The following is a 21,846-nucleotide window of genomic DNA, read 5'->3' as shown; positions in this document are numbered from 1 at the left end:
ATTTTTTTGACCCAGAATTCCCAAAATGAAATGGTCGAATTTTTTTCATGGAGTTCCGTAAAAACCTTCGAAATAGATCTAGTTCATTCCGCAGGGAAAACGAGCACATTTTAAAGTTCGAACGAGCCCCGAAGAAGGTAAACACAAAGTTTAACAGTATTTGTGTGCTATAGTCTATGAAATTTTTGTGACTAGGATTTTTTAAAATAAAAAGGCCAAAATTTTCTATGGAGGTCCGTTAATACATAAGCAATGGACCTAGTTTATCTCGCGAAAAAAATGGGCGCATTTTCAAGTTTAAATGAGCCCAATTCAGGTAAACATAGATTTTGCTAATATTTGTGTTATAGTCTATGAAATTTTTGTTACCTGTAATATCTGAAACGAGATAATCAAAATTTTTCATGGATATACATTTATACCTTAACAATGAACCTAGTTCATACGACAAGAAAAACAAGCGCATTTTCAAGTTCAAACGGGCTCCAAACCTGGTAAATGTAGTTTTTGCCTATTTTTGTGAGCTATAGTTCATGAAATTTTTGTGTCACAGAATTTCCAAACAAAATGGCTGGAGTATTTCATGAAGGTCCATAAAAACCTTATAAATAGACCTAGTTCGTCCCGTATGGAAAACAAACACATTTTCAAGTTCAAACGAGGCCAAAGCAAGTAAACACAGATTTTACTGATTTTTGTGTGCTATAGTCTATGAAAATTTTTCTCATCCAGATTTTCTTAACAAAATGGCCAAAATTTTTCATAGATGTCCATTAAGACTTTAGCAATGGATCAAGTTCATCCTGCAAGAAAAACAAGCGCGTTTTCAAGTTCAAATGAGCTTGATAGTAGGTAAGCAAAAATTTTATCGATTTTCGTGTGCTATAGTCAATGAAATTTTTGTGACCTAGAATTTCCAAAGCGAAATGGCCGAAATTTTAATGAAGGTTTGTTAAGATCTTAGCGATGGATCTAGTTTGCCCCGCAGAAAAAATAGGTGCATTTTCAAGGTAAAACGAGTCCAAAGAGGGAAAACACAAATTTATCCAATTTTCTTGTGCTATAGTCCATGAAATTTTTTTGACCCAGAATTTCCAGAATGAAATAGCCGAATTTTTTTCATGGAGCTCAGTAAAAACCTTCGAAATAGATCTAGTTCATTCCGCGGAGAAAACGAGCACATTTTAAAGTTCAAACGAGCCCCGAAGAAGGTAAACACAAATTTTAATAATTTTCGTGTGCTATAGTCCATGAAATTTTTGTGACGAAAATTTTTTAAAATAAAAAGGCCAAAATTTTCTATAGAGGTCCGTTATGACATAAGCAATGGATCTAGTTTATCTCGCGAAAAAAATAGGCGCATTTTTAAGTTTAAATGAGCCCAATTCAGGTAAACATAGATTTTGCTAATATTTATGTGTTATAGTGCATGAAATTTTTGTTACCTGTAATATCCGAAACGAGATAACCAAAATTTTTCATGGATGTACATTTAGACCTTAACAATGAATCTAGTTCATCCGACAAGAAAAACAAGCGCATTTTCAAGTTCAAACGGGCCCCAAAGCTGGTAAATGTAGTTTTTGCCTATCTTTGTGAGCTATAGTCCATGAAATTTCTGTGTCACAGAATTTCCAAACAAAATGGCTGAAATATTTCATGAAGGTCCATAAAGACCTTATAAATAGACCTAGTTCGTCCCGCATGGAAAACAAACACATTTTCAAGTTCAAACGAAGCCAAAGCAAGTAAACACATATATTACCAATTTTTTTGTGCTATAGTCTATGAAATTTTTTCTCATCCAGATTTTCTTAACAAAATGGCCAAAAATTTTCATAGATGTCCATTAAGACTTTAGCAATAGATCAAGTTCATCCCGCAAGGAAAACAAGCGCGGTTTCAAGTTCAAATGAGCTTGATAGTAGGTAAGCAAAATTTTTATCGATTTTCGTATGCTATAGTTAATATAATTTTTGTGACCTAGAATTTTCAAAACAAAATGGCCAAAATTTTCATGGAGTTTTGTTAAGATCTTAGAGATGGATCTAGTTTGCCCCGCAGAAAAAATAGGTGCATTTTCAAGGTAAAACGAGTCCAAAGAGGGAAAACACAAATTTTGCCAATTTTCTTGTGTTATAGTTCATGGAATTTATTTGACCCAGAATTCCCAAAATGAAATGGCCAAATTTTTTTCATGGAGTTCCGTACAAACCTTTGAAATAGATCTAGTTCATTCCGCGGAGAAAACGAGCATATTTTAAAGTTCAAACAAGCCCCGAAGAAGGTAAACACAAATCTTAACAATTTTCGTGTGCTATAGTCAATGAAGTTTTTGTGACTAGGACTTTTTAAAATAAAAAGGCCGAAATTTTCTATGGAGGTCCGTTAAGACATAAGCAATGGATCTAGTTTATCTCGCGAAAAAAATGGGCGCATTTTCAAGTTTAAATGAGCCCAATTCAGGTAAACATAAATTTTGCTAATATTTATGTGTTATAGTCCATGAAATTTTTGTTACCTGTAATATTTGAAATGAGATAATCAAAATTTTTCATGGATGTACATTTATACCTTAACAATGAATCTAGTTCATCCGACAAAAAAAACAAGCACATTTTCAAGTTCAAACGGGCTCCAAAGCTGGTAAATGTAGTTTTTGCCTATTTTTGTGAGCTATAGTCCATGAAATTTTTGTGTCAAAGAATTTCCAAACAAAATGGCTAAAATATTTAATGAAGGTCCATAAAGACCTTAGAAATAGACCTAGTTCGTACCGCATGGAAAACAAACACATTTTCAAGTTCAAACGAGGCCAAAGCAAGTAAATACAGATTTTACCAATTTTTGTGTGCTATAGGCTATGAAATTTTTCTCATCCAGATTTTCTTAACTAAATGGCCAAATTTTTTCATAGAGGTGCATTAAGAGTTTAGCAATGGATCTAGTTCGTCCAGCAAGGAAAACAAGCGCGTTTTCAAGTTCAAATGAGCTTGATAGTAGTTATGCAAAAATTTTATCGATTTTCGTGTGTTATAGTTCATGAAATGTTTGTGACCTAGAATTTCCAAAACGAAATGGCCAAAATTTTCATGGAGGTTCGTTAAGACCTTAGCGATGGATCTAGTTTGCCCCACGGAAAAAATAGGTGCATTTTCAAGGTAAAACGAGCTCAAAGAGGGAAAACACAAATTTATCCAATTTTCTTGTGCTATAGTCCATGAAATTTTTTGTGACCCAGAATGAAATGGCCGAATTTTTTTATGGAGTTCCGTAAAAACCTTCGAAATAGATCTAGTTCATTACGCGGGGAAAACGAGCACATTTTAAAGTTCAAACGAGCCCCGAAGAAGGTAAACACAAATTTTAACAATTTTCGTGTGCTATAGTCCATGAAATTTTTATGACTAGGATTTTATAAAATAAAAAGGCTAAAATTTTCTATGGAGGTCCGTTATGACATAAGCAATGGATCTAGTTTATCTCGCGAAAAAAATAGACGCATTTTCAAGTTTAAATGAGCCCAATTCATGTAAACATAGATTTTGCTAATATTTATGTGTTATAGTCCATGAAATTTTTGTTACTTGTAATATCCGAAACGAGATAACCAAAATTTTTCATGGATGTACATTTAGACCTTAACAATGAATCTAGAAACAAGCGCATTTTCAAGTTCAAACGGGCCCCAAAGCTTGTAAATGTAGTTTTTGCCTATCTTTGTGAGCTATAGTCCATGAAATTTTTGTGACACAGAATTTCCAAACAAAATGGCTGAAATATTTCATGAAGGTCCATAAAGACCTTAACAATAGACCTAGTTCGTCCCGCATGAAAAACAAACACATTTTCAAGTCCAAACGAGGTCAAAGCAAGTAAACACAGATTTTACTGATTTTTGTGTGCTATAGGCTATGAAATTTTTCTCATCAAGATTTTCTTAACAAAATGGCCAAAATTTTTCATAGAGGCCCATTAAGACTTTAGCAATGGATCTAGTTCGTCCAGCAAGGAAAACAAGCGCGTTTTCAAGTTCAAATGAGCTTGATAGTAGGTAAGCAAAATTTTTATCGATTTTCGTGTGTTATAGTCCATGAAATTTTTGTGACCTAGAATTTCCAAAATGAAATTGCCAAAATTTTCATGGAGGTTTGTTAAGACGTTAGCGATGGATCTAGTTTGCCCCGCGGAAAAAATAGGTGCATTTTCAAGGTAAAACGAGCCCAAATAGGGAAATCACAAATTTATCCAATTTTCTTGTGCTATAGTCCATGGAATTTTTTTGACCCAGAATTCCCAGAATGAAATGGCCGAATTTTTTTCATGGAGTTCCGTAAAAACCTTCGAAATAGATCTAGTTCATTCCGCGGGGAAAACGTGCACATTTTAAAGTTCAAACGAGCCCCGAAGAAGGTAAACACAAATTTTAATAATTTTCGTGTGCTATAGTCCATGAAATTTTTGTGACTAAAATTTTTTAAAATAAAAAGGCCAAAACTTTCTATAGAGGTCCGTTATGACATAAGCAATGGATCTAGTTTATCTCGCGAAAAAAATAGGCGCATTTTTAAGTTTAAATGAGCCCAATTCAGGTAAACATAGATTTTGCTAATATTTATGTGTTATAGTCCATGAAATTTTTGTTACCTGTAATATCCGAAACTAGATAACCAAAATTTTTCATGGATGTACATTTAGACCTTAACAATGAATCTAGTTCATCCGACAAGAAAAACAAGCGCATTTTCAAGTTCAAACGGGCCCCAAAGCTGGTAAATGTAGTTTTTGCCTATCTTTGTGAGCTATAGTCCATGAAATTTCTGTGTCACAGAATTTCCAAACAAAATGGCTGAAATATTTCATGAAGGTCCATAAAGACCTTAAAAATAGACCTAGTTCGTCCCACATGGAAAACAAACACATTTTCACGTTCAAACGAGGCCAAAGCAAGTAAACACAGATTTTACTGATTTTTGTGTGCTATAAGCTATGCAATTTTTCTCATCCATATTTTCTTAACAAAATGGCCAAAAATTTTCATAGAGGTCCATTAAGACTTTAGCAATGGATCTAGTTCGTCCATCAAGGAAAATACGCGCGTTTTCAAGTTCAAATGAGCTTGATAGTAGGTACGCAAAAATTTTGTCGATTTTCGTATGTTATAGTCCATGAAATTTTTGTTACCTAGAATTTCTTAAACGAAATGGCCAAAATTTTCATGGAGGTTTGTTAAGACCTTAGCAATGGATCTAGTTTGCCCCGCGAAAAAAATAGGTGCATTTTCAAGGTAAAACGAGCCAAAGAGGGAAAACACAAATTTATCCAATTTTCTTGTGCTATAGTCCATGGAATTTTTTTGACCTAGAATTCCCAGAATGAAATGGCCGGATTTTTTTCATGGAGTTCCGTAAAAACCTTCGAAATAGATCTAGTTCATTCCGCGGGGAAAACGAGCACATTTTAAAGTTCAAACGAGCCTCGAAGAAGGTAACACAAATTTTAACAATTTTCGTGTGCTATAGTCCATGAAGTTTTTGTGACTAGGATTTTTTAAAATAAAAAGGCCGAAATTTTCTATGGAGGTCCTTTAAGGCATAAGCAATGGATCTAGTTTATCTCGCGAAAAAAATGGGCGCATTTTAAAGTTTAAATGAGCCCAATTCAGGTAAACATATATTTTGCTAATATTTATGTGTTATAGTCAATGAAATTTTTGTTACCTCTAATATTCGAAATGAGATAATCAAAATTTTTCATGGATGTACATTTAAACCTTAACAATGAATCTAGTTCATCCGACACGAAAAACAAACGCATTTTCAAGTTCAAACGGGCTCCAAAGCTGGTAAATGTAGTTTTTACCTATTTTTGTGAGTTATAGTTCATGAAATTTTTGTGTCACAGAATTTCCAAAAAAAATGGCTGAAATATTTCATGAAGGTCCATAAATACCTTAGAAATAGACCTAGTTCGTCCCGCATGGAAAACAAACACATTTTCAAATTCAAACGAGGCCAAAGCAAGTAAACACAGATTTTACTGATTTTTGTGTGCTATAGGCTATGAAATTTTTCTCATCCAGATTTTCTTAATAAAATGGCCAAAATTTTTCATAGAGGTCCATTACGACTTTAGCAATGGATCTAGTTCGTCCAGAAAGGAAAACAAGCGCGTTTTCAAGTTCAAATGAGCTTAATAGTAGGTAAGCAAAAATTTTATCGATTTTCGTGTGTTATAGTCCATGAAATTTTTGTGACCTAGAATTTTCAAAACGAAATGGCCAAAATTTTCATGGAAGTTTGTTAAGACCTTAGCGATGGATCTAGTTTGCCCCGCGGAAAAAATAGGTGCATTTTCAAGATAAAACGAGTCCAAAGAGGGAAAACACAAATTTATCCAATTTTCTTGTGCTATAGTCCAAGAAATTTTTGTGACCCAGAATTCTCAGAATGAAATGACCGAATTTTTTTCATGGAGTTCCGTAAAAACCTTCGAAATAGATCTAGTTCATTCCGCGAGGAAAACGAGCACATTTTAAAGTTCAAACGAGCCCCAAAGAAGGTAAACACAAATTTTAAAAATTTTCGTGTGCTATAGTCCATGAAATTTTTGTGACTAGGATTTTTTAAAATAAAAAGCCCAAAATTTTCTATGGAGGTCCGTTATGACATAAGCAATGGATCTAGTTTATCTCGCAAAAAAAATTGGCGCATTTTCAAGTTTAAATGAGCCCAATTCAGGTAAACATAGATTTTGCTAATATTTATGTGTTATAGTCCATGAAATTTTTTGTTACCTGTAATATCCGAAACGAGATAACAAAAATTTTTCATGAATGTATATTTATACCTTTGCAATGAATCTAGTTCATCCGACAAGAAAAACAAGCGCATTTTCAAGTTCAAACGGGCCCCAAAGCTGGTAAATGTAGTTTTTGCCTATCTTTGTGAGCTATAGTCCATGAAATTTTTGTGTCACAGAATTTCCAAATAAAATGGCTGAAATATTTCATGAAGGTTCATAAAGACCTTAGCAATAGACCTAATTCGTCCCGCATGGAAAACAAATACATTTTCAAGTTCAAACGAGACCAAAGCAAGTAAACACAGATTTTACCGATTTTTGTGTGCTATAGGCTATGAAATTTTTCTCATCCAGATTTTCTTAACAAAATGGCCAAAAATTTTCATAGAGGTCCATTTAGCCTTTAGCAATGGATCTAGTTCGTCCAGCAAGGAAAACAAGCGCGTTTTCAAGTTCAAATGAGCTTGATAGTAGGTAAGCAAAAATTTTATCGATTTTCGTGTGTTATAGTCTATGAAATTTTTGTGACCTAGAATTTCCGAAACGAAATGGCCGAAATTTTCATGGAGGTTTGTTAAGACCTTAGCGATGGATCTAGTTTGCCCCGTGGAAAAAATAGGTGCATTTTCAAGGTAAAACGAGCCCAAAGAGGGAAATCACAAATTTATCCAATTTTCTTGTGCTATAGTCCATGGAATTTTTTCGATCCAGAATTCCCAGAGTGAAATGGCAGAATTTTTTTCATGGAGTTCCGTAAAAACCTTCGAAATAGATCTAGTTCATTACGCGGGGAAAACGAGCACATTTTAAAGTTCAAACGAGCTCTGAAGAAGGTAAACACAAATTTTAACAATTTTCGTGTGCTATAGTCAATGAAATTTTTGTGACTATGATTTTTTAAAATAAAAAGGCCAAAATTTTCTATGGAGGTCCGTTTAGACATAAGCAATGGATCTAGTTTATCTCGCGGAAAAAATGGGCGCATTTTCAAGTTTAAATGAGTCCAATTGAGGTAAACCTAGATTTTGCTAATATTTATGTGTTATAGTCTATGAAATTTTTGTTACCTGTAATATCCGAAACGAGATAATCAAAATTTTTCATGGATGTACATTTACACCTTAACAATGAACTAGTTCATCCGACAAGAAAAACAAGCGCATTTTCAAGTTCAAACGAGCCCCAAGCTGGTAAATGTAGTTTTTGCCTATTTTTGTCAGTTATAGTTCATGAAATTTTTGTGTCACAGAATTACCAAACAAAATGGCTGGAGTATTTCATGAAGGTCCATAAAGACCTTATAAATAGACCTAGTTCGTCCCGCATGGAAAACAAACACATTTTCAAGTTCAAATGAAGCCAAAGCAAGTAAACACAGATTTTACCGATTTTTGTGTGCTATAGTCTATGAAATTTTTCTCATCCAGATTTTTTTAACAAAATGGCCAAAAAATTTCATAGATGTCCATTAAGACCTTAGCAATGGATCTAGTTTTTCCCGCAAGAAAAATGGAAGCATTTTCAAGTTCAAATGAGCCTCGATGCAGGTAAACATAAATTTTGCCAATTTTGTGTACTGTAGTCCATGGAATGTTTGTGATTCGGAATTCTATAAATGAAATGGCCGAAGTTTTTCATGAAAGTATGTCAAAACCTTAGCAATGAATCTAGTTCGTTCCGCGAGAAAAAAGAACACTTTTGTAAGTTCAAACGAGTCTCAAAGCAAGTTAATGCAGATTTTGTAGATTGTTGTGTGTATAATCAATGGAATTTGTGACCCGGAATTCTCAAAATAAAATTAGCAGATATTTTTAATGGAGTTCCTTTAAGACCTTAGCAATGGACACTTTTGTAAGTTCAAACGAATCTCAAAGCAGGTAAATGCAGATTTTGTCAATTTTTGTGTGCTATGTTCCATGAAATTTTTGTGACCCAGAATTTTCGAAACGAAATGGCCAAAATTTTTCAGACATCTGTTAAGACCATAACAATGGATCTAGTTCGTTCGGAGGGAAATGCAGATGCATTTTCAAGTTCAAACGAGCCCCAAAGTAGGTAAATGCAGATTTTGCTGATTTGGTGTGCTACAATCCATGGATTTTGACCCGAAATTTCCAAAACGAAATGACTGAAATTCTTCATGAACGTCCATTAAGACCTTAGGAATTGACTAAGTTCGTCCCCCGGAGAAAATGAATACATTTTCAAGTTAAAACAAGCTCTAAAGCAGGTAAAACACAGATTTTGTCAATTTTCATCTATGAAATTTTTGTGACGCTGAATTCCCGAAAGTAAATGGTCAAAAATTTTCATAGATGCCTGTTCAGACCTTAACAATGGATCTAATTCGTCTCGCGAGGAAAACAAACACATTTACAAGTTCAAACGAACCAAAAACACATAATACAGATTTTATCGAATATCGTGTGTTATAGTCCATGAATTTTTATTTCCTGGAACGAAATAACCAAAATTTTTCATGAAGGTCCGTTAAGACCATAGGAATGGATCTCGTTCCTTTCGCGAGGAAATCGGGCGCGTTTGCAAGTTCAAACGAACCCCAAAAGGTAAATGCAAATTTTATCTACTTTCAATTTTCGTGTGCTAATTATTAGCTTACGTCTTGACGGACGTTGACAAAAAATGATTTGTCCATGCTTCGGAATTCATTCGACCTTGAAAATGAATTGTTTTAACCGTTAGAGCTAACTTGCTCCATAGCTAACGTCTTAACGGACGTCCACGATAAATTTGAGCTTAACATCAAAATTCTAAATCACCAAAAATTCAAACTATAGTACAAAACATGTTAGATTACCATCCCATAAGATATCTTTGTTGATTCCATCTCTGCGTACCAAAGACTAAACTTAAAGATACCGTAGATGCGGATTAAAGGGATATATGTAGTGGCTTTTAATTTAGGTTCTTTTTTTTAAAATGGGTTACGACTTTGCACAAGTACATACAAAAACGAGACTATGTTGCATCAAGAAGCACATACAGCAATGATCTTTTTCCATCTCATTGTAAAGAAAACATTTACATGAAAGGTATGAGTTTTTTGAACTCAGGCAGTACTAATAATGGAAGGGAAAGACCAAAAGATGTTGATCTGCAGAGACCACCCAAGTTTTATTACCATGCCAAATGTACTAGGTCCAGCTTTTGCTTTTGAAAGAAAATGGTCGATATGAACTTCTCCAACCAACGGAAGTTCCCCACGAGGTTATCTGTCAATCTTCCTACATTTCGAGAGAAACCTTCCTAGGCAGAGTATATTGAGATTCTAGAATCTCATGTAAATTTCTAGGGTATATGAGTAACTACAATATCTACTATTGTCCCAACATCAGGAATGCTGGTAATAAGCAGTTGCTCCATTGATGCCTGATCTGCTTAAAGGATTGATTGTCAACAGAGCAGCAGTTATTTACGGATGGATGGTAGGTGACCAAGAAACACTTTTGTATTATCTGGGTGTGTTGTTGCAAAAAAAGGTGACCAAGAAACACTTCGGGGTTATCTGGGTATGTTGTTGCAAAAAAAGGTGACCAAGAAACACTATTTGTCACTTGGATTCTTGAATTTTTCCTCAAGTATGTCGCGAATTATCCGCCTCATACGAGATGCTTCTTCAGGTTTAAACCACTTTCTTCCGAACTGAAAATGGATCAATACATCACTAACAAAGAAATTGATGCATTATCAGATCCGAAAAGATAGAAGATTCTATATAGGGAAAGGAATTAATACCATTGTCAGATCCTTCTTTTTAAGTCTTTCATGAACTTCAGCAATGAATCGTTCCATAAAGAATAGCACAAAGAGTCCACAATCATAATCATTTCCTTGTTGTGGGACCTGTAATAGAAGTGCAGCAGAAGGAGGTCACCATGAAGGAATGATAATTAAGCATTTACAAGTTTGCTTTATTTCTACTGCAGAAAGTTCTTAGGAAGAATTTGATGAACTGAACCAATATTTCCTACTCTCCTCCCTTTGACCTTGTATGTGTTCAGAAGATATCAGAGAGTCTGTATCTGAAGATGGATTCAGGATCCCCTTTGAGACAACCAAAAAGAGAAGGGGGGAAAGGGGGAATGCAGACAAACAGAGATCTAAAAAATAACCATGATGTCTCATGTTCAAATCCTAGAGGCATAACTATAGGTGATTTCTTTCCTATCTATCCGAGCCTTGGTAGAGAGTTACCCGGCTATGAGAGGGTAGCATGTATCCTGGGAATTAATCAAGTCCGCACAAGCTGGCCCGTACGCCATGGTTATAGAAAAAAAGAAAACAAATATTTATCTGAGCTAATCGAGCAGAAACTTTAGCTAGTCACTAAGACAACCTAAACACGTAAAACTACAGTTCACTCCGATGAAATACAACCCACTTACAATTTGTAGAAACCACTCTTTTCCAAACATTACTGCTTTAAAATGGGGTATGCATTAGGTGTTGTTGAATAAGTTTAATCTACCAACTAGAACGATAACATAGTGCTTTTAAGTGCAGTGTCGGAAAATATGATAAGTTCGAGTCGAATATACTCATTGCTGAAGCTCTGGAAAATACATAACAAACGAATCATTTTATGAAACATAGAGATTTCTTAGAGATGATATCCAGCTCTGCAGCTGAACACCCATAATGCAATGAATCAGAAAACAGAATTCAACCAAAGAACAAACTCACATCCCACATGATGCCGAACCAATTTCATTACCTTGTAAGTTATTGACTACATATATACAAGCAAGAAACATCTCACAAGAATGCTTAAACACTGAAAGAGGCGAGGAATTACTCTAAAACTCTTATCAGTTATCATCAATTCTTTGTGGAAGATTTTCCCATATTTTCTGAAAGCAAAATTTAATTAGGGAATATTCACATCCCACATTGATGCCAATTCAATCCATTACCTTACAAGTTAAAGACTACACATATAAGCATAAAAAATTTCACAAGAATGCTTAAAACTAAGAGACAAGAAATTTAACTGAGGAATACCGGAATAATGTAATCGTCGATTCTTTGTGGAAGATTTTCCCATATTTTGTCATCAAAAGGATAATCTGCCACTACTCCTTGTCTCAAGAATTTCCATTCTTCTATCAAAAATCTGGTTCCAAATTAAAACTTTGAATGAAAATGAAACTCACACGTGAAGAAGCTTTCCATTTCAGAAATGATATTCCATGGGTCATATTAGACTTATACACATGATCATTTTATACAAGAAGTTGAGGATATTTTTTCATAAAGGGTGGATATCTTTCCACAGAATATTTTCTTGGAAAAAAAGTGAGTTGCTTACTTATTTTCTAGTGTTTGGTGGAGTATTAATATGTAAGCTAGCAAAACATCATGAGGGTGGGACGGGGTGGGGAATGGGGGTGCGGGGGTGGAATGCTCAAGGAGATGGAGGGTTGGGGACGTTAGGCGGGTGGGAAGGAGACAATGAATTTAGAAGTTACTTATGTTACATATTTTCCCTACTTCCATTAGGAAAGTCATTTTTCCCCATTTTTAAGAGGCTTATTTTCCTAGAGAAAATATTTTCTAAAATATTTCGACCATCAAACATAAGAAATCGGAAACATTTTCCTCCATACCAAACATACCTATAAATAATAATTTGTAATGTTGGAAAACCTCCCCATATATATGTGGTGTACAAAACGTGGAGAACTAAGGGCACACACCAACTGCCAGACGTTATTGAAACTAAAACAATGGCTTTTCATTACAGATGGGTTAGTTTGATCTTGAAACCACTAGTATCATTTTATCTTGGTTTTCTTTAAAATTTGCCCATACACACACCCCAATAATTGTGGTTCCTAACAATACAATAGTAAATAATTAAGTAATAACTCATGTAGCACGACATCCATGACCATTTAACAGCCAATGAGAGGTAATCTTACTTTTTCATAGTACCAAAAAGAGAGCTGCTGCTATGGAGCCTCAATGAATCCAAGTGAAGAATGATTGGGCCCAATTGGTCTTCTTTATCTGGTATGCAAATTATCACCAAGCTCCAGTGATGACTGCAGAGGAGAAGAACCAACATAAGGGCATGAACAGAAAGCTCAAGGAAACATAAGTGTAAAAGAAAAAATACCTATTGTAGACGAGTCCAAATGGTCGAGAGGGGGAAGGAGAGGAGGAGGGGGGGGAGGGGGGGTGGACAAACCACAGACTGTTAAATAAATACTCTGATCTGCTTAGTTACTTAGGGAAATGCAAAAACACACCAGTAAGAGTGCAATCCAGTTATGGTTTAGAGATGTAGAGTGTACCCAGACCTTACCCCTACCCTCAAGCAGGTAGAGAGGTTGTTTCCAACTTAGAGAAACACAAACAGTAAAAAATAAATACGTCCCAACATATGACCCATATCGACAAACATCGTCTGACCAAAATAATTTAGTTTTATAAATTGATAAACTGCAAACAAGGCCAAAATAAAAGCTCTACGGACCAATACTGAATCTAATGAATCAAGGAAGTAGCAAAATCAACCTAGAAAACTTACCTTTCATGTATGGGGAGAAATATATACGCTTTCTCAAATATATTCACACCCTTCCACCACCGTCTTAATTTGACAAATAAAGCTTCCTTCTCATTCTGCTGTTGAAAATTAAGAAATCAAAAACTATTCAAATTTACCTAATATTAGATAGATGTAAGATAGAAATATAGAAGTTAAGATGGATGTGCTAAATAAAAATGGTTACATCCAACAAAGAGTGCAAATAATGAAAAATAAGAGGTCCCTTAAGCTGATATAGTCAAATCCTATGTAAACCTGTAGATGCACCAATTTGATGATTGAACATGATAAAGGGAACAGTGTCATCAGTCATGAGACTTCAGCGCACTTGATTGTGGAATGCCCCTTCACCAAACATATCTGGAATAAGGTCCTAGTTGAATACAAAGAGGAATTTTCCACTGTGACAATTGGGGAACAATATCATAATTGGGGCATTGGCTATGCTAAGGGGAGAACTCAGAAGGCAGTGGCGTTCAAGCTGTTTGTTTCTGAAGAGGTATATGCTATTTGAATGGAGAGAAACTTGAGAAATTTTGAGAAAAGATTCAGTGATGGAGGTAGCCTATGTGTCAAATGTCAGAGCCCCTCTTGGGATAAATCAGCTGCTTACTAGCTACACTTTTTGATGTATTTACATAGCACTGTACAGGTTTATTCCCTGTTGTTTTTGCTGTGAGATAGCAAACTGTGTTCAGTTTCCTATAATTTCGTAAAGAATGTTCTTGGTGATTAATACATGGACAGTTTCCAAAAAATAGAAATACACGTGCAATGGCATTCTAGAGTGCTTCCAAGCATATGTTTATTGTATGCAATAAAATATCTATAATTACAAATACTATATAACAAACTCACCGAAAGTCTTTTGTCTTGCAAGTTCAAGAAATACTCCACTACTTCGAATTCAATTTTTGCATCAATATAATATTTATTTTTTCATTAGATGGGTGCTGTGTCTACATTGACATCAATTGATATTTACATGTAATTATTGATTATATACACTTTCTTATTAATAAATGCGAATTCATGTGCAACGCACATACACTAAAACTAGTTTTACAAATAAAGCAAATGAAAATACAACTCCATATCTGTCCCACAATTAAAAACCATTATTGAGACCAAGTTCTTTCAGTTTCTTCTATTTCTATAGGTTCTACCAAGATTCACAAACCAGCTAGTTAAGTTCACAGTAAATAATTTGCAGATAAGAATGAATACCTTGCTGAAAACAGCCTCTTTGAGCTTGCTGTAAAAATATGTATTAAAGAAGTGATAATCACACCTTTCTCCATCTGCGGGAGATTTTTTCTGCTGGAGATGCCTATGCAAGAGGAGAAGGCAATTAGGTTTTACCAGATTGAAAATGTGATTGTCAAGCTATCTCTATCCTCTGCTAGGATGACTTATAAAAAGCACCAATGTCTAACTTAGGTTACTAAAACAGAGCCATATCCTTACACAAACTCTAACAGTATATCACATAGGCAAAAAGGTTCAACTTTCACAACCCAAAGATATCAAGCTACCATGATCAACTTTTTGACAAGTACCAAGCTGACATGGTCATTGAAACGTCAATAATGCGGATATTATCTGAGTGAATATTTCACGACTCCAACCAACTGAAGAAACATAGGTAGTCAATGTGAAGCCACAAACATCACTAGTAGGAAGAATTCATAAAAAATTTTAAATTCATGTGCAATTAATAGTGTTTAATCACTAGAATGAAAACATTGTCATTCTCTGTCCACAGAAAATTGGCATTGATCAAATTTTCAAAATGTTGCATACGTGAATAGGACCGGGGATTAAAAAGTTCCAAGAGAACATAATTTAAAATTTAGCCACTTGCGTGATATTAAAATGATCTTATAGACTGAAAACTGAAACAATGATAATAATAGATCTGATCAAGTTCCATGTATTTAAAAAAGTTATAAACAGTTTAATGCCATAAATAAAGTTTAATTCAATAAAGTCAGACAGAGGACCCAATCTAAAAGCAGCAGCTACAAGGTAAGCTTGTCATCTATTATTGTTTAGTAGGTACTCTTAGGGGTTGTTTCATGCAAGGACTAGTTATGCATGGATTATAATGCAGCAGTAAAAAAAAATACAGGAATTGTTGAGCAGTAATAATGAAAATATGGTTATATAATATTACAAATCATTCCACATGGATTGCCTTCTGACTAAGGGTTGTATTGCTAATATTTGTACTCTTCTTTCACGTCTTACCACATATGAATAAGTAAATATATTGCCACATAAGTTGTGCCAGTATTAGCACTGCATAGATGAACAAACCATGGATTACATTGGTTATGGAGAGTTTCCATACAGGAAACAAAACATTGAATTAGTTATGCAGGGATAAAATAAATGCAGAATTGCAGACTTTATGACAGGGCTATTTTTTCTTAGGGGGTCAACCAAACAACTCCTTAGTTTGTAGAACAATTCACAGGCATGAGTGGCAAACGCATCTGATCCAAATATCTAGGGAGGACCAGGAAATGCAGAAGTATGTGATATAACACAAGTTATATCAGAAGTAAAGTTTGTTATGTGTAAGACTCTTATGTTTTGTTTCCTGTATGGAAACTCTGCATAACCTTAGCTGGTCCTTTACACCAGCTAAGGTTCGTGTTTTATATATGTGGAGATATAGCCCGAGACTGAAGAAGCACGAAGCACTTGAATAAACACCTTAAAAATAGTTTTTTTTGGTATTTTGTGACTGACAGCTAGATGTGCTTACTTCAACGCAAGAAATATAATTTCTAATCAATTCCGTAACTACTGGATCAGAATATCTTTCACTTACCGAATGTAGAAATTCATTATAGTAGAGGACAGATATGCTTCAGGAGCAAGAGATTCCATATCTGAGTAATAGATTTCGACTGCTTCAGGATCATCCCTAATTAATGTAAAAGATGGAACATAAAGCACAATCAATAACAAAGAAAGACGGTGCCTGGTTCCTATATGTAACATGTTGACAAAAACGTTCTCATTCAGGACAAACCTTGAAGGAAAGTATATCTTGGTTGCCTTTGTGCTGAAAGAGGTACAAAGGAGTCAATAATTGCCACCAGAACCAAAGTTAGGTGCCTATGTTTCAGATGAAAAGATAAATACATCATTTCAGTACCTCTCGACCACATGATGTGCTTGCTGTCTTGGTTCAACAACATCAGGTTCCTCCTCATCCAGTAGAACAACAGCCTCATCCTAAGGAAATAGAGAATCTCATAATCAGACCTAGTATTAGGATAAAATACAAGAGTGGTACACTTTTAACCTCTATATGTGTGATCCATAACTAGGATAGAAATTACACATAATAAAGGGGGAAGCAACAACAATTCATAAAGCCCAGCAGGAATCCTAGAATATCTACAATGAGTACTAAAAATAGAACCAAGTAGGAGATATTTGGACGAAGTTCTAATAAGCTAATCAATCCACATGTAACCAATGCTACTATCTATCCCCACAGACAAAAAGAGAAAATAAAAGAGGCAGTGGTGATGGTTGTTTCTTCTGACATAGAAAAAGTAGCCATTGGCATCAGTACACACTTGACCCATTGGTCAAACCTAGCAATTATGTTAAACCCTAGTCCAAACAAAGGAACAACAAACCCCTCAAATTTTCTATTCAATGAAAAATCCATGTAAGAAAGCGAAAGAAGGAGAGAGATATGAGAGAAACCTTACATTTGCATGCCTCAAAGTACAGACAGAATGGGCTTGAGAAGGTTTCCACCTGACAAAATAGAGAAATCCATAACCAAACATATATTTCTTTCATTCCTTAATTTCATTACAAATGTCCAGCAACAGGATGCAAGTTAAACTAAAGGCAGGCAACTGATGCAAATGAATGGACAGTACAACTCAAATTCATGGCTCATTTGCATGTAGATGGATTTACATTAGGTTGAACATATAACGATGCAATCTTCCTACTTTTTACCCAAACAAAGTCACAAAGGCAAGTATTGGGTAAATAAGTGCTATTTTAGATCAAAAAACAAAAGGATTTTTAGTGTTTTTTTGCAGGAAAAGTTGAGTTTCTCCATCAAAGGAGAAGAAGAAGAAGAAAAAACAACTGGATCGCGAAAATGTCATCAACAAAACTACACATTATTCCATAGCAGATGGTTAAAAATTCAATAAGGACCATAATAATGTGGTGAAGATCCTCCTTCTGATCAGATTTTAGTTCAATTTTGGGGAAGGGATTATACACATCTTCACCAATCAAACGCTCCAGATGTTTTCAATTGGAAACTGAAAACGCTCCAGATTCTCATTACCTTATCCTCTATTTTTTTAGTCACAGCTACAGATATGGAATCTGAAAGGGAAACTCAGCTTTATGTTCATTCTGATGTGACTGGCCAACTTTGGCAAATCTTTCTAAACAAGGTCAGGCTCTTAGATGGGTGTACCCTAAAACCAAAACCCAATTGTTTGTTAACAATGTTGCTCTCTAAGGAAAAGAAATAGAAAACCAAAGTTATGGTGGAATACCATACTTGCATATATTTGGTGGACTGTATAGAAGGAAAGAGATGCCATATGTTTTTTTGGGATAACGTACAACGAAATGCCATATGTTTGCTATCCAGCAAATCAAGTCCAAGTGTAAGCTTTTATGTCTTTTTTTGGTGTAAATGAGGAAGAATCAATATTTAGCGTCTTAGAATCCCTAAAAGATTAGAATGGAATTTTATTTGGGTTTTCGTTCACTTGTATATATATATTTCAGCACTTTCTTAGAGCCGCTGTTTTTATAATATTTCCTACTTGTCAGCAAGAAAAGGAAACAATTTTATGTACCTAAGCGATAAAGCGTTCCCAATGCCACGAACTGTTACCCCATTTACAATCACATTTTTTTAAAAATTATTTGCTTATAACTGTGCCGTTCAAGCCAACTTTTGCGCACCTCGACTAATTCCACGTGATATGTCACCTTATACCAATAGCAGGTAATTTTATCCACCAAGACTGGGACAAATGGGAAGAATTACCTAGTGTTTTTTGACTTTGCCAGGAATCGCACTTGAAGACCTCATGGATCTCAACTACTTCATTGACCACTAGGCCACACCCTTGGGTGCCATTCACAATCACATTACTACAACACTCCCTATAATATATAATCCACCTTTGTCTTGGACATGAAAACAAACAGAACAAACCAAACTCTCAAAATTTTGGCCCTTTGACGTTTCAATTCTAATTCCCGAGTAATATCTTTGAAGTAGGAGCACGTTCCAAAAGTCAATCTTGGAACTAGAAGGAGCATTGTGCAGAAAGATTGACTGATTGAAGAATATAAGCAGAAAAATGGTTGGGAGGATCAAAGAGACAATGTTAATTGAATGATCTTTTGTTGCTTCCCTAGTTCCTTGACCATAAATTTTAAAGAGACTAATACACTTCATTATAAAAGAAGCCTTGGTTGTTCAGTGTGTATCTAAAAAATTTCATCTTAGAAATATCCTTTTTTTATGGTAAAATGCACACCAATTATAGTTAACACTTTTAGATGCAATAATAATCAAGAAAATAACAGCAATGGCTACATACTCCAGCAGTATCAAGAAAACAACAACAATAAGTAACATAGAATAAAACATTCTGTGAAGTTAAGTAAAATAACAATGGAGACAAGAATTTCACATACTCTTTCCTGACACGGCTAGAGAAACTTTCTTCAGAATAACGAGGAGAAGAAGTAGAAATATCTCTCGTCTTTCCATTAGCATAAAATTCTCGATCATCTATATATAGAGGGGACTTAAAAGGTGCTTCTCGTGCAGACAATTCTGTCTTACATCTTCTTCTTGGAGAAAACTTTTTGGTTAATATCCTTTTGCGGCCACACGTATTCAGAGCATGTAATTCATTTTGGAAACCATTGGGTGCCTTAGAGTTAGCCTGCTAATCAACAAGTAAAAGCAACATTAGATATATATATATATATATATATATATGGGTTTTTCGTTTGGATTGCAGTAAGTACAAAACAACATTAACTATTTTCATCAGAATCTTATTTTTTAAGTAAAAATATACTTTTTCTTCTAGCTTTTTCGAAAAGCACACAGCAAAAGCAGATTGCGAGCGTGGTGCTGATTGTGCAGACCGCTGCCCTAGGTCATTAGCTGCACCTACAAAATTTTCTCCACCATTAGTTTCCTTTCATACAATATTTTGTAAAGAAACTCAAATCTTTTACTCATCTAACTTCCATGTAGCTGCACATATACGTTGTACATAAAACAAGAGTGAACAGTGGGTAAAATCAGCACTAAAGACCTCCAAGGTGAACAGTGAGTACACTTTGAGTGCTAGAAACTCGTTTATATATTTATGTTTTCCCAAGTAATGAACATCCTTTAGTTGGTAGAAGAACTTGTGACAACAGAAAAGCTTAACGCTTTCCTTTTTTTGGGATAAATGAAAAGATTAATATAGTCACCCCCTACCCTCCACACACAAAGAAAAAAAGACTTACCAATAGAACTAGAGTGATGCCTCCCCAATAAGGCACATCCATCTGTTCCCTGTCAAAAATAGTGTAAGAAAATAATGTCCAATTACATAAACCAATGGACAAATGCTTGTTCAAGGAAACACACTTTCCAAATAAGAATTTTGTGCCATTTCTACGGTTATGCATCCATTTATCAAGTATTATCTACAATTGTCATGGTTGACAGCATCATTATGATTATGCATCAAAACCACAAAAATCATTGGGAAAAAAAGTATTTTCAATTCATGTGAATTTTCACAAGTGTCTTGAAAGCCTTTCTCAAATGATGACACTAATTGTGCAATTCTAAAATGCTGCCATATAGTTGTGAGATACTAATATGCAGATTTTGCTTATCAATCCATACCAGAGTAACATAAACCCCACATTTGCTATGAAAATGTGGTTCAACATAGCCCACAACCAGGTTAAATAGCATACTGCAGGAAATATTTTTTAATTAAATGGGTCTTGATCAAACAAACCAAATAAAGAAAACATTTAATAAAATATGGTATGCTAGTAACATTTATGGTGCCTAAATGTCTAAACCGGTAGCGATTATACTTGAGGAACAAAGGAATTATTCAGTGATTTTATTGTCCTAAACTAAAGAAAAAGTAATTTCGGTAGAGAATTTCCTAAACTAGAGTGAACTTTTGAGGAATTAACTCCACTTCAAATTAAGCACCTTTTTAAGAAAATAAACACCTTATGCTCCTAGAAGCTTCGCCAAATAGGCTATTACTTAAGTTAATAGTTATTCATTGCCTTCCTCGAAATTCCACAAGGTGGAGTCAATACATGAATCGAATATATTTACCAAAACATTTTTGCACTAGTTCTCAAGCAAAAGTTGATTTAGAAATTAGTTCATATTTCAATGGTATTTCTTTCCTATATTTCAAATACTTTGTATAATGCACAATAAATTATTGAGGGTTAAATTTAATGATTTCAGTACGAGATCATTACCAGTAACTTTTTTAGAGAATGTTAATAAATTCCAAAAATCCATTTCGCGTTCTGTAGGCACTACAGACTCAGCAGCACCCTTATAGGGTTTCAAAATTCTTCTGAATTCTTCAAACATATACAAAATCCAGAGATGTTCAAGCAACAATACTACTACAATAACAACTAAATTACAATAAATAACTAATTGAACTCGACAGTATGAATACTCTACATCCATTTTGCTCGAAATTTAATTAAGAACCTCACCTTATCGGAGTTTAGCAATTTTCTCCTCTCAAATTCAGCCTCGTACTTTTTTATTGTTGTTTTCAGTTTCTCGCCCCCGTCAACTAATCTAGGGCCTTTGGTGCTCAACAAACTTTTGAACCTGTTAATTTTTTCAGTCAGTTCATCAATCCTTAGGTTTGAAAACTCGTCATTTTGCTCTTCCCCGTCGTCTATGCTAATCATCGGAGTTGCTTTAGTAGCGACCACCAACTCGGCCGGAGGCTTGTCGTCTATTAGCGTACTCCAATCAATAACTAACCGTGCCATTTAGAATTTCATTCAACTACAGCAACATCGAGAGATCAAAAACGAAAATTCCACTCCAAAAGAGAGCAAGACGAAAGGAAAAGCTTCGACTCTGAGAGTAAAAGAGAGCTATAACATCGATGCTGCTGCTAAACCAAGAATACTAGACCGTAACCTACCCCAAAACACTGCATTGGGGAATCGATGATGAACAAAGATGAAGCTAAAGGTGGCAAATGGGCTGTTTTATGTATATTTGGACGGATTAAAATGGGCTGAGTTATTTTTGTAATTTTAAAGTATATATTATAAATAATTATATTTGTATCTATTATATTTGTATATTGTATTAATTATATTTGATATTATAGATCAAATGTTTGTGATATAATGAATACAATATG

General features: G+C 34.7%; 1 protein-coding gene across 6 annotated transcripts; it reads right to left on the bottom strand.

Moving 5' to 3' along the window:
• Positions 1-9,805: 9,805 nt before the first annotated feature.
• LOC101253587 (ubiquitin-like-specific protease 1D) lies at positions 9,806-21,724 on the bottom strand. 6 transcript variants are annotated; one of them, XM_019214103.2, is made up of 14 exons: positions 21,176-21,724; positions 19,931-19,979; positions 19,489-19,577; positions 19,097-19,350; positions 17,116-17,164; positions 16,548-16,627; positions 16,422-16,454; positions 16,218-16,313; positions 14,606-14,708; positions 13,358-13,455; positions 12,747-12,869; positions 11,827-11,938; positions 10,561-10,668; positions 9,806-10,467 (listed from the first exon to the last, which is right to left on the bottom strand). In XM_019214103.2, the coding sequence occupies exons 1-14, from the start codon at positions 21,461-21,463 to the stop codon at positions 10,369-10,371; spliced, it is 1,581 nt and encodes a 526-aa protein (XP_019069648.1). In that variant the 5' UTR covers positions 21,464-21,724; the 3' UTR covers positions 9,806-10,368. The 6 variants fall into 6 exon arrangements, with proteins under 6 accessions (XP_019069648.1, XP_010320588.1, XP_010320590.1 ...); XM_010322286.3 differs by having other exon boundaries at positions 19,097-19,353; positions 19,489-19,583; positions 21,176-21,718; XM_010322288.4 differs by having other exon boundaries at positions 13,358-13,452; positions 19,097-19,353; positions 19,489-19,583; positions 21,176-21,718.
• Positions 21,725-21,846: the final 122 nt, after the last annotated feature.

The sequence above is a fragment of the Solanum lycopersicum genome, chromosome 5 (genome assembly GCF_036512215.1).
Source record: "Solanum lycopersicum chromosome 5, SLM_r2.1".
Lineage (NCBI taxonomy): Eukaryota > Viridiplantae > Streptophyta > Magnoliopsida > Solanales > Solanaceae > Solanum > Solanum lycopersicum.
Note: the sequence above shows the minus strand (reverse complement) of the source record. Positions and strands in the feature narration are given on the sequence as shown.

What these genes read in the sequence shown, in the direction of transcription:
- LOC101253587 (XM_010322286.3), bottom strand. Translation starts at nt 21,463, where the DNA reads ATGGCACGGTTAGTTATTGATTGGAGTACGCTAATAGACGACAAGCCT. An exon ending in GTACTTTGAGGCATGCAAAT is followed by an intron (nt 16,628 to 17,115) that starts GTAAGGTTTCTC and finishes CTATTTCCTTAG; the next exon opens with GATGAGGCTGTTGTTCTACT. An exon ending in CTTTTTGGTACTATGAAAAA is followed by an intron (nt 11,939 to 12,746) that starts GTAAGATTACCT and finishes ATTTGGAACCAG; the next exon opens with ATTTTTGATAGAAGAATGGA.